This window comes from Misgurnus anguillicaudatus, chromosome 23 (assembly GCF_027580225.2).
Source record: "Misgurnus anguillicaudatus chromosome 23, ASM2758022v2, whole genome shotgun sequence".
In the NCBI taxonomy this organism is placed as follows: domain Eukaryota; kingdom Metazoa; phylum Chordata; class Actinopteri; order Cypriniformes; family Cobitidae; genus Misgurnus; species Misgurnus anguillicaudatus.
The window spans coordinates 16,639,639-16,653,008 of NC_073359.2; the positions used below are offsets into that span (position 1 = coordinate 16,639,639).

The 13,370-nt window shown below is 35.7% G+C and overlaps 1 protein-coding gene and 1 long non-coding RNA gene across 3 annotated transcripts; one reads left to right on the top strand and one right to left on the bottom strand.

The window, feature by feature from the left end:
- Nucleotides 1-58: 58 nt before the first annotated feature.
- LOC129453544 (uncharacterized) lies at nt 59-12,892 on the top strand. The gene is made up of 3 exons (XR_008647473.2): nt 59-535; nt 12,068-12,131; nt 12,217-12,892. It is a non-coding gene; the product is annotated as an uncharacterized lncRNA (long non-coding RNA).
- Nucleotides 1,296-10,589, bottom strand: LOC129453543 (guanine nucleotide-binding protein subunit alpha-15). 2 transcript variants are annotated; one of them, XM_055217830.2, is made up of 7 exons: nt 10,458-10,589; nt 7,230-7,414; nt 6,815-6,969; nt 5,982-6,110; nt 4,174-4,303; nt 3,874-4,027; nt 1,296-2,057 (listed from the first exon to the last, which is right to left on the bottom strand). In XM_055217830.2, exons 1-7 carry the CDS (start codon nt 10,510-10,512, stop codon nt 1,855-1,857), a joined length of 1,011 nt encoding a protein of 336 aa, XP_055073805.2. In that variant the 5' UTR covers nt 10,513-10,589; the 3' UTR covers nt 1,296-1,854. The 2 variants fall into 2 exon arrangements, with proteins under 2 accessions (XP_055073805.2, XP_055073806.1); XM_055217831.2 differs by lacking the exon at nt 10,458-10,589 and adding an exon at nt 9,397-9,547.
- Nucleotides 12,893-13,370: the final 478 nt, after the last annotated feature.

The window sequence follows — 13,370 nt, forward strand, 5'->3', positions numbered from 1 at the left end:
TCGAAAGCATGCGGAGCACTCTGCTCGCGCGGTACGCGTGATGTGTTTGAATATAGCACGAGCTCGAACACATGTAAGATAGCTGCCGTCACTCAGTAAAGAAGTAAGTTTTTAGAAATATGTTCTGTGTTTTTGGGAATATTCGCACATATTTTGTATAAATATAAGCATGGTAGCAGAGGTAAAAATATATTGTGGTTGTTTAATGCTTCGCCGTCACAGTTTCGCAGTTTCTAGCTTTTCTGTTCCATGAAATAACCACATAGTGTCATCGAGGCATTTTTTTATTATACAATTAAATCAGATTATACGATTATTAAAATAAATTAACAAAGGCTTTGTTAAAAATAATGATTCAGGTTTAAGAAGTAACTATAGGCCTATCATTACAGGTTTAAGGAGATGTTAAGACCCACAGTGAACTTCATAAACATACCACGCTTCATAAACTGTTGTCATTTTAGTGAGACACCAGCGCCCCCTACAGACCAACTTACAACTCCACTGATGCACTACCACCAAAACAAACTGATGGGTATGTGTGTTTATTTATCATTTCTACCAATTCCAAGAAAAAACACACTTAACTGTGATGGCCAACTGTTTGTGATGGGACATGTAATCGAAGAACTAATATAGCTACTTGACTTAGTAAGTAAACGATGATGTAAGACAGTTATTGAGTCCAATAAAAGTTTAAAGTAAATTTGTCTGCTTGCTGCTTCATACAAGTCAACGTTGTTATTGATATTATTACTTGCTATTTCATCTTGACTTTTATTCATTGTCAGGATATGAATTTTTGATATCAACAATTTAGTTTACACAAGTTAAAATTTTAATTCTTGATATCAAGAATGTATTAACTATTGACAATGGTTAATCATATTTTGAATTACATTTCCACTAGTAAAAACATGCATTCTTGAAATTAACAATGACATCATTACTTGCAGAAATATGCATTTTATACTGTTGCACGTGTAATTCAATAAAGATTCATTAAATGCTTTGGAATTATTGAATTGCTTTTAATGACTTTAAATTAAATGTTTCAGACTGAATAGTCATAAACACATGCTTTGTGAATTGTTTTAAAATGTGTACAACTGTCTATTTTACATTTGGTCATTCAATTATTCAATATAGAAAATGTATTCTCTGTCTTATGAACTAGATGGTCATGAGATGTTGTTGGTTGGAGTAAGCTGGCTGCTTGGTTAGAACAAGACCTCACTGTATTAGTAGTGAATACATAATATTCTGCTATGTGCGTATTAAGCTACTATATGTGTGCTATGTGTGTAAGGTTCCCATTGTATTTAAGCTATATATCTTCTGAAAAATATATCACCATACTCATATTGAAAATATGTTTAACATATGAATTAACTGTTTAATAAAATCGTAAATATAGCCTCTAGTTTATTATGGCATTTATAATGTTCCTATTAAAAATTATACACATTTTTCCCCCTTTGACTGTAATGAAAGTTGGTTTATTGGCCACATATTAAAATATGAAAAAAATCCAGTACTGTTTTAAACAACAACATTAATACGTTAATAAAGGCAATGCAAATAATAACTTAATTACTGCTAGAGCTTCATCCATCTCTGAACTAGTGCAGCGTCCCAATTCGCATACCATCTGTCCTAAATAGTATACTTTTGACTTACTGCCACACTACAATAAAATAAGCAAGGGTTGCAAACACCCTAGACAAGGATTAACAATAACCAGCATCCTTTGCAAAATATATGTAGGTCTATGAATTAGACTTACTACAAAACCAGAAGCAAAAGCAAGATCGGTGAAAGGTTTAGTGCTTCATTGGTGAATTTTGGGCCAGTTTAGAGAACTGCATATGTCTTCAGCACGTTAACAAATACTGTCTTTTTTACATCATTAAAAACATTCTGGATGTTATCTGTGTCCGTGGCACAGGTGAAGTGGGAGTAGATGTCTTTACAGTCTTTGTTCTCAACATTGGTGGCCTTCTGTTTATAAATCTTTAAGATGAACTCCATGGCTTCCTTTGAGTCCTGACGTTTCCCTGATGGTGGCATCAAAGCAAAGAGAAGGACAGGGGTTAGCATAAGCTTGGAATGCAAGAGCTTTTATGGTAACACTAACAAGATAATTTATTAACACTAGTTAATGCATTACACCATATATTTTTACATCATTTATCAGTTTTTATTATTGTTAGTTAATACAATTGTGTCTTGACTTGTCAACATATGCATCAAGATGTCACGAGACATCTGAAAACCAATGAAAATTCAACATTTTTTACATGCCGCCATATTTGAATATAGAGCTTTTAGAGTGTCTATTTACACTACACACATGTCATAACCATTTTTTCTTCTCACAAAGCTATTGTTTTGCATCATAAGACATTTATTAACTTCCTGAAGTCATATTGTACTACTATGATGGATAAAGGGTGTGCTTCTAAGAGTTTTAAAACGTTGAACCCAGGTAAAAAAGCAAGGAAGAAAGAGGCAAGCTATTTTTATTTTTTATTTCTAGTCAACGCTAGAGTAGCAGAGTGTTATAATGCCATTTATTTATAATTAAAAAACTTAACTTAATGTAAGGTTTTCAGTGTTATAATTTATTGTTTTTTTATTGTTATAAGTTATTGTTATTGTTAAATGTTCATTTACACTGTAAAAAAATTCCGTAGAAATTTCAATGTTATTGCAGCTGGGTTGCCTGTAATTTACAGTAGATTTACATTTATGTTATTTACTAGCAAGAGTTTGTTCAAAGTTAAATACATTTTAAATATTAACATGTATTTACCTTTACAGAATAAAGCTATACAATTACAGCCTCATGCAAAGCATTCTGGGAACCAGAAATCATCATCAACCTTTTTCTGTTTTTTGCTTCAAATTTTGTTTCCCAGAATGTTTTGCTTGATGCTGTTTTTTAGTTTTACTCTGTAAAGACAAAGACTTGTAAATGTTTAATGTTCATATAACTTGTTGGCAGTAAAAAAACATAAATTTAAATCTACGGAACGTTACCGGCAAGGCGGCAACCCAGCTGCAATTTCTACGAAATTTTTTTACAGTGTAGTTAATGACTGTTAATGACAAATTTAGTTTTTTTAGATCATTTATTATGTTATACAACCCTGTTTCTGTTATCTTCTCTGTCTCTGCAGACAACAAGCATTGTATAAATTCAATGCTGTGAAGGTAATTTAGTAAGCAGTAATTTGTACATACAGTGAGGAATATAAGTATTTGAACATCCTGCTATTTTGCAAGATCCACCACTTAGAAATCATGGAAATCATGTCTTTTAATGTCTCTTTGGTCTTGGCCATGTTAGTAGTTGGATTCTTACTGATATATGTATGGGGTGGACAGGTGTCTTTATGCAGCTTACGACCTCAAACAGGTGCATCTAATTTAGGATAATAAATGGAGTGGAGGTGGACATTTATGATTTTAAAGGCAGACTAACAGGTGTTTGAGGGTCAGAATTCTAGCTGATAGACAGGTGTTCAAATACTTATTTGCAGCTGTATCATACAAATAAATAGTTAAAAAATCATTAAAAAAAAACTTTTTTTAGATTATGTCTCTCACAGTGGACAAGTGGGAGAACTTGAAAAATAGCAGGGTGTTCAAATACTTATCTTCCTCACTGTATGTTACAAATTAATTAGGATAAATTTGTAAATTGTACAAAAAAAAAAAAATAAACACCACCCTAACCCTAATGTCACAGGGGAAAAAACGAATTGTACAAAAACATAATTCTTATAAATAAGCCACCTAGTAAAATACGTATGAATTGCCATGAGATTGTGTTAACTTAACATTGCTGAAAAATCTTTCTGTTCATACCTTTGAAATCTGGGAAGTATGTTTGTAAGTCTGACATCTGGATCTTTTCCTCCAGGATGTCCGTTTTGTTTAGAAAAAGGATAATAGATGCATTGGTGAACCACGGCGAGTGGATGATGGTGTAAAACAGCGACAAGCTCTCCTTCATGCGGTTCTGTTGAGTTTACAGCAAAAGTAAATTGCAATTTAGCATAAAAACAAACCATATTTAAAAACAAACCAAGGTGTTAAATAATAAGAAAATATACACTGTGTATTTTAAATTGACTCTTGTCTCTATGCCGGTTGATTTTAACTCACTTCTTTGTCGTTCTCCTCCAACACTTGGTCATACTCGCTGAGAGAGGCTAAAAATATGAGAGATGTCACGTTCTCAAAGCAGTGGATCCATTTTCTCCTTTCTGACTTCTGGCCACCCACATCAACAATCCTTTAAAAATAGTAACAGGACAGAAATTAGGTTAAATAAGTCATTCTTGGAAGTTTTTATTAAAAACGGAATAACCAGCACCTAGTGCCAGAGCCTGTAGTTTACTTCTACTTCCTTTTAGCCATATAGCAATCCTGTCTTTCGTCTCTTTATCTGAATGAAACTGGTTAAATGACTTTTTTACTCTGTATTTACAGTGAGGAAAATAAGTATTTGAACACCCTGCTATTTTGCAAGTTCTCCCACTTAGAAATCATGGAGGGGTCTGAAATTGTCATCGTAGGTGCATGTCCACTGTGAGAGACATAATCTAAAAAAAAAATCCGGATATCACAATATATGATTTTTTTAAACTATTTATTTGTATGATACAGCTGCAAATAAGTATTTAAAGACCTGTCTATCAGCTAGAATTCTGACTCTCAAAGACCTGTTAGTCTGCCTTTGAAATGTCCACCTCCACCCCATTTATTATCCTAAATTAGATGCACCTGTTTAAGGTCGTTAGCTGCATAAAGACACCTGTCCACCCCATACAATCAATAAGAATCCAACTACTAACATGGCCAAGACCAAAGAGCTGTCCAAAGACACTAGAGACAAAATTGTACACCTCCACAAAGCTGGAAAGGGCTACAGGGAAATTGCCAAGCAGCTTGGTAAAAAAAATTTCCACTGTTGGAGCAATCATTAGAAAAAAGAAGAAGCTAAACATGATTGTCAATCTCCCTCGGACTGGGGCTCTATGCAAGATCTCACCTCGTGGGGTATCAATGATCCTAAGAAAGGTGAGGAATCAACCCAGAACTACACGGGAGGAGCTGCTCAATGACCTGAAAAGAGCTGGGACCACCATTTCCAAGGTTACTGTTGGTAATACACTAAGACGTCATGGTTTGAAATCATGCATGGCACTGAAGGTTCCCCTGCTTAAACCAGCACATGTCCAGGGCCGTCTTAAGTTTGCCAATGACCATTTGGATGACTCAGAGGAGTCATGGGAGAAAGTCATGTGGTCAGATGAGACCACAATAGAACTTTTTTGTCATAATTCCACTAAAAGTGTTTGGAGGAAGAAGAATGATGAGTACCATCCTAAGAACTGAACACCATCCCTACTGTGAAGCATGGGGGGGTAGCATCATGCTTTGGGGGTGTTTTTCTGCACATGGAACAGGGCGACTGCACTGTATTAAGGAGAGGATGACCGGGGCCATGCATTGCGAGATTTTGGGAAACAACCTCCTTCCTCTTACTTAGAGCATTAAAGATGGGTTGAGGCTGGGTCTTCCAACATGACAATGACCCGAAGAACACAGCCAGGATAACCAAGGAGTGGCTCTGTAAGAAGCATGGCCTAGCCAGTCTCCAGACCTAAACCCAAAGAGAATCTTTGGAGGGAGCTCAAACTCCATGTTTCTCAGCTACAGGCCATTGATATTCAGTTGCTGATGTGCTCTGAATGGTTTCTTTATGTTGCTATGTTCTGGGTGGTTTGCTCGGGGTTCACAATATCTAGTTTAGGCTTACCATTTTCATTTAGGAGGGGTTAAACTTTTATTCTCTTGGCAAAAACACACAAACAAATAGGATACGTTGGATGAAGAGATACAGTAAATGACATGTGAAAATGTAATTTTGGTCTGAACAATAGCTGTTAGTGATTTATTTACTGTACCTGAGGTTCAGCTTGTCTGTACTAAAGGAATAGTCAGAGATGCCTGTGGTGGGAAACCGGACTCTGAGCACATCTTGAGCCGTAGGGATGTAGTCTTCAGATGCAATACGGTCTAAATTTGTCATGTAGCTAAAAAAACATACACCAACACATTAAGTAATGTAATTTTAAAGGGATATCACATCTGGTTAATAACAAACCAAAAAGAGCATATGTCACACACCCCTCCTGATCTCACTCTACTGGCTACTGATCAAATTCAAGTCTCTATGGCTTTCAGGACCATAACTGGATCTGCTCACTCATATCTCAATATGGTCCTACAAAATGATGTTCCCGTCTATAATATATGATTAGGGGCAGTAGTGGTAAGAGTTGAAGCTTAGTTAGGGGCAGCCTAGAGGTTAGAGAGTCGGGCTTGTAACACGACAGTTGCCAGTTTGAGTCTCACAGCTGGCAGGTTGTGAGGTGTCCTTGAGCAAGACACCCCGTGCGCTACCCAAGCGCTGCATTGATAGCTGCCTACTACACCGTGTGTGTCTGTGTGTTCACGACTTGCAGTGTGTGTGTTCACTACTGGGATGGGTTAACTTTTCCAACTTGACAAACATGCACTTTCACTTTAGTAAACCCTAACCTCCAACTATCCACTGTTTTACTTAGTTTAACATTGCTGCGAATAATATTATAAAAAAATTCATGCTGATTACTGTTCCAACCTGTAAACGTAGCCAACAGACCAATCAGCATTAGGGACTGAAACTGATGTTACATCATTGGCAATACTGGTCATCTAACTATATAAATATTTCTTACATCTTAAGCATACTTACTATTCTGTAGAGTCCAGTAGCTGGTACTCTCTACGACGACTGTAACACAATTTGATACCTGCGTCAGCCCAAAGTCGACGAATAGCTACAGCATACATTTTGTTTAAATGTGTCATCTGATTTATTTCCACTTCCTGAAATTGTTGGCCGTAAACCTAAAGATGTAAAAAAGGAACAATTTAAGTTGGTTTAAAAATGTTGAAAGTTCGACACTGGTTTTATCCTTTAATTGAAACTTTGAAAATTAAAAGTGAGTTATTCGCAACATTGCATGACATCATCTCTTTCAGATATTTGCAAAGATATTAGGATGAGATTATCAAAAACAGCAGTTAACTCAACATTTCTTGTAAATTGTGTTACACAGACATCAGGCCAAAGTTTTAAACAATTGTAAGGGGTGAAATCACTTCACCTCATTTTGTGGGTTGGCATAAGGAATCTTCAAGGTAGTCATAGCCCCTGTCAATGCCTTTGAAACTGTGAAGATATTCCTGTAAACCAGTTTAGCAAAAGAACGTCTTTCTTCCTCCGAAAAACCATTTCCATGAATTATCCTCATTTGTTTAATAAAAGTTGTCTTTCCACTTTCTCCAGTGCCTAAATTAAACAAGAAAAAAGTTGTCACAGGAGCGGTACTTTTTCAAAAAGTACATGTTTGTACCTAAAAGGTACATACTGGTACATCAAAGGTACATATCTGTACCTAAATGGTACATATTAGGACCTTTTTAAAAGGTACAGTCCCAGTTACAAAACAGTACAACTTTTGTACCTTTTTTTTGAGAGTGTGAGAAAATATTAAATTAAAAGTGCAAGGAAAGAACATTATGCACTATTTGCCTAAATATAACTGTAAATTAAAATCAGGTTGTGGCATTACAAACATGAAAAAAGAGGCATGCAACGTATAGTGGTGTATTCCAAACAAAAAGTAAAAGAGAAAAGTGCAGAAGAGCATGTCAGTTTGGATACTTTCAAACTTAAGGTGGAAAATTCCTCTGGTCTTTCTACATGTTCGAAACGATATTTCCTGCTGTCTTAAAATCAGAGCCGGACCATAACGGAGTACATTTACTTGAGAACAGTACTTAAGTACAATTTTGAGGGACCTGTACTTTACTCGAGTATCATAGTACATTTGAGAGGCAAATATTGTACTCTTTACTCCACTACATTTCTATCCATAACCATAAGTACACTGAAAAAAATGATTCATTGAATTTAATCAATTTTTTAAGGTAAGTGGTTGCAATAAATTTATTTAAGCTACATTTAAACAAAAAAGATTAGTAACGTAATATGAAATATAAAACTTTTGTTTAAATATAGCTTAAAAAAATTGATTGCAACCACTTACCTTAAAAAAATTGATTAAATTCAATGAATCATTTTTTTTCAGTGACTCTTCTTCTACTTCTTCTAAAAAAAAGGAAAACAGAAAAATCTCGGAAAACCTCAATTTGTTGTTTCCCTCTCTCAAATGTGATTGGATTGTGCAAGCGCCACTGATTGGGACAGCCTATCAGCAATCACCTTCAGCTTTCCGCCAAAGTCACCAGTTTTAGATAAGAAACGAAACCATGGACGAAACAATGGATGAAGGTTCATCCCGGGAATGTGCCAGCCAACCCGTAGCCCCACCTCGCCCGACTATTTCAATTTTCTGAACAGTTAATGATAGTTTTCGCTTCAAGTGTTTGCTGTGTTTACCAAAAAAGAATTTCATCACCGCCTACAAAAATTTGAGATATGTGTCTCCTCTTCCTGATTTGTGTCAGATTTGACCTCGGAGCTCTATCATTTGCTGTACAGATGTCAATCATCTCACATGGTTCAACATGCCAACTGTGGCAGTAGTAATGCAATATGTAGAAAATGTACTCTTGTACTCTTGATACTCAAGTACTTTTAAAAACAAGTACTTTAGAACTTTTACTTAAGTAGACATCTGACTGCAGTACTTTTACTTGTACTTGAGTAAAATTTAGCAAGGGGTATCTGTACATTTACTCAAGTAATGACGTTGTGTACTCTGTCCGTCTCTGCTTAAAATCTGTTATTTGTTGTACTTGACATAGATAGGCGTTAACAAGTTATTGGTGACTCATAGCAATCCTCAGTTTAATGGCTGTTTCTTCAATAGCAAATATTTGACAGGCAAACAATCACCACATCATATCAGTGTGAAACGGCAAAATTACAGTAAGTAAATAAAATATTACATAACGTTTTACACTACCGTAAATTCTTTTGTTTCAAATTAAACAAATAACGGTTATTGGGCAAGTGCATCAAAAATCTGTTCAAAACTGTTTCTTACCTTACCCATGTTTACAATGAACTTAAAATAATGACATAATATATTTTAAACCGTTGCTACAATTTCACGGCTGACGTTAGTTAGACTTTCTTTAAATCCAACGTGAAGAAGATAACTCAGAGTAAGTTTCAAACAGAGGTGGCGATAGAGAGAAAAGTTACCGACTGCAAACAGATTAAGTATACTTAAAATATGAATTTTATCACATAACTTGGGAAATGTGTAAACATAGTCTTCATAAGTAAAAGAATGTTTTTACCTTTGTAAACCTAAGAGCAATATCTACAAAAATTACATCTCCTTGAAGTCCTTGGTGTCCATTATTGTGTTTATACACATAGAGGCGGTTTCCCAGACTGAGCTTAAGCCTGGTCCCAGACTTAAATGCATGTTTGAGAAGTCTTAACTGAAAACAACCAGCACTGACATATCTTATAGCCCCCCAACCTAGAAAATGCACTTTGATATGTGTTTCTAGCAGAAAATTAGTCGCCAGGAACATCCTTTTATTATACAAATCCATCTATTCTTCTTTGTGTAATCTCCTTTAAACGGGCAACAGTCACACAAAACATGCTGCTGGGGATCCTAGCAATGTGATGTCACATTGATTATGCCCCAACCATAACAGCTTAAAGACTCCGCCTTATGAGTGCATAGTTCAAACTTCTGTCAGAGACACATGTTTTGATGTAGTCCAAAGCACATGTGTAAGCGCTCTACCCCCTACTTTGCATATGGGGAAGGAAACAGAAGACTTCTTTGCATTTAAAGAAACACAAAAACAGCGCATTTTTCATTGCAGCCACAAATGGTCATGTTCAACATCGTATAATGAAAGATCTGTGGTGTATTTTGATCTGAAACTTTACAGACACATTCTGGGGATACCAAAGACTATTTTAATATTGCTTTTTTGTAAGGTATGTTCAAGAGTTCGCATTAACATGTAATCGATAGGGAATGAGATAACGCATATTTGCTGTCAGAGGAGAGGTCTCCAAGCTCGGAATTCAAGCCTGAACCCATGTACTCCCTTGGGTTTAAATGAAACTATGAAAGTGAGGTGATGGGGTGGAGGAGGGATGCTGCAAAAAACTGTCATGGGACAAAGGTGAGGGAATGCTATTTATAGGCACCTTTTCGCACTGGATCACATGACCATGACATGACCATGCTCCTCCCGAACTTAAATAAACTTTCATTTTGTAAAACCACTTACAGTAAACGTCCTAATATAACCAAGGCCTATGCTGGAAAATCTAATCCCTGTCTGGGAAACCGCCCATTTGAAGTTTATAATAGTCTGAATAATCTCACCTAACAACAGCACTTTGATCTCGCTGAGTTCTCTTTTCTTCTGCTCCGCCAGCATGCGTTTAATTTCATTTTGAACAGCGATAATTTTTCTCTCCTCTTCAGTCAAGTAACAGGGGCAACAGCTCCATGCCTCTCCTAAAATGAAATAAGTTGAGTTCGAAATGAGTATGAGTATTGAGGATGAGTAAACTGACAGCAAATTATTATGCAATCAAGTACAATAAATGACTTATTTAAAAAAGTTGCCTGTACTCATTTGAGTAATTTAATGGAGAACTGCATTCAAAACTTGCACATTCAAGTTCACTTAAATTGGTGTTCTTTAAAGATATTATATAACACAAAGTAATAAAAACATGAATGGCTCTTTATCAATCACTGAACTTGATGATCCACTGAAATAAACACCAAACTGCATCTTTGAAATGCATCTTCAGTATTGTAAATACATAAGCAGAATGTATTGAACAGAGTCCGCGTTAAAATACTAATCCCCGACTGTGACAGTTTATTTACAGCAAACACCAGTAATACTAAAAAATCTTAAACCGCAATGACTTCTTATCAACAAGCATACATTAAAATATTCAGAGGCAAGGGCTTAGGTAGTATATCCTGATAATTGTAAGATCCTTACATTTCGTGTTAAAATAACTAAAATGTATGTTTTGTTACGATTCCTTGATTATAGGCTACTTAAAGACAGCATTACTTGGATACCCTTACATACAAATACATAAACTTGGATGTACAAATTCCACTAAGTACAAACAACTGCACTTTAAAGACATATCCTACAGTATTAATACGGTATAGTAAACATTATTTTACTGTTTTTGCTCTTTATTTTATTTACTTTATTTCATACTGCTGAAGAATGGCTGAGCTTCACATCAAGCATTTCAATATACAAATGAACTTAAACCATTAGGTTTATTGTGTATTTTGATATGACTTCCCCTAACAATTAAGCTTTTTATTGGCGTTTATGGGGAAGAGGTTTAACAAAATTGCAGTCTAAAACATGAACGAGTTGAATCACTCACTCTCCTACATACATCTTTACACCTGTACGGAGAGTACGCTAATGCGAATTTACGAAACGCGAAACATATTTTTAGACGAACTGCGGCAGCTTCTTTCTGAGTTCCCAAAAAATATCCAGATGATTTTGTAGATGTGAAGTCGTTTTCCTGGCATCAGACAGCTCTGCAAATCAGGAAAGTCCTTTTTTACCTCGGGTTTATTTCTCCTAAATGTGAAAGCGCGCACATAGGTTGTGTCTCAAAAAGTAGTAGGCTAAACTTCCTACCTAGTCAACAGTTTGTGGTAAGCACGCACGTAACGAGATGAACATAACTCGGATGTTTAAAAAAAGCGTAAAAATTTGGTTTTAATTTGACGAGAGACGCGTCCTCGTTTATGCATAGCAAAAAACTTCCTTTGGCTGCGCGTAGTGATTTCAAAGAGAGCATTATTGAACAGTGAATCTCACAAAAATGCTGTCTAGGTGTTAGGTAGGCAGCAAACTAGGTTTTGACATGCGCCCTAAATAACTTAATGCTGTTAAGATCATGGATGCCAATCTATTGTTTTTGCATGCTTAACAGGTTTAGCAAGACTGACATGAGCAAGTCACATATATTGAGATACTCATACTGCCATGGGAACCTGGTAAGTAGCCTATGCCAAAACCCTAAAGAGATATCATTATAACATTTTTATTATTATTATCATTATTTTTGCATATTTTTTACAGAAACTGCACATAAGCTGAATTCCCAATGGAAAATGTCCCACAGTCACCTGTTGCATGTGCATTTTCACCTATAGCTTTCTAGCTTACCACGTGGTGCCATTAAAAAGTTAATGATATATAATATATAATGCAAAAACAATAATGAAAAAAATCTTTCTGAATTATTTCTGACTTATTCTGAGCTAACTGAAGTGATTTTTACTGGATGTATAAAGTTTTCCTCAGGTTTATACAGGTGTCATATAACAAAAACAAAAACAAGCTCTACCAGTATAAATTCTGTATGAAGATCTTGTCTGGACTCTTATCATAATCTTGTGCAGTTCATTTCTGCAGGTGATCTGAAATGTGTTGATGCACCTGGTTTTCCACCAACCAAAGCCAAATCTTGTGCATGCTTATAATATGACACAGATCATTTTTTTGATTTGTGTTTATAATAAATAATAACACTGCACAATCACTTGTTTATACAGTATATGGTTTATAAATATATAGTGATATAGTACAATTACTGAAATTTAAATGAGTTTGTTACTCGCGTTACTCTATTTTGTAAAAATTAACACTTGCAGACAAGACATTTCTGATCTAACATCGCAGGACCGTGGTGGGCATGGCAATGAATCATTAAACTTCATCATGGTCGACAGTGCGTATAGAATGAACATGAAACATCAAAACATACCTTTGTTTAAAAATTGTGTGAAAGTCATAAGTCCATCCGGTCTCATGTTTGTAAATTATCTTTACCAAGCGTTCCCAGTATGACATCAACTTGCATTTGTAGTCAACAAAAGTAATAAATCTGAGAAATGTTTATGTTTACATCAGCTTTCATGGCAGAGACAGCCATCTTGGACCAGGCAGAGAGTTCAATGTCCGCCATTTTAGACAGGGCAGAGAGTTCGATGTCAGCCATCTTGGACAGGGCAAAGAGTTCAGAATCGACAATTTTTGGCCAGGCAGAAAGTTTATCAGAGTCATTTATAGCCATTTTAGCAAGGGATAACCAACACTTGATATTTGTCATCCCCCCCTACTGTGATTGGACGGCCATCTGAGAATTGACATTGACAAGCTTTTCAACCAAAGTTGAATATTTTTCAACTCTCAGCTCTCAGCGCTGAGCTCGGAAAAACCACAGAGTGCCG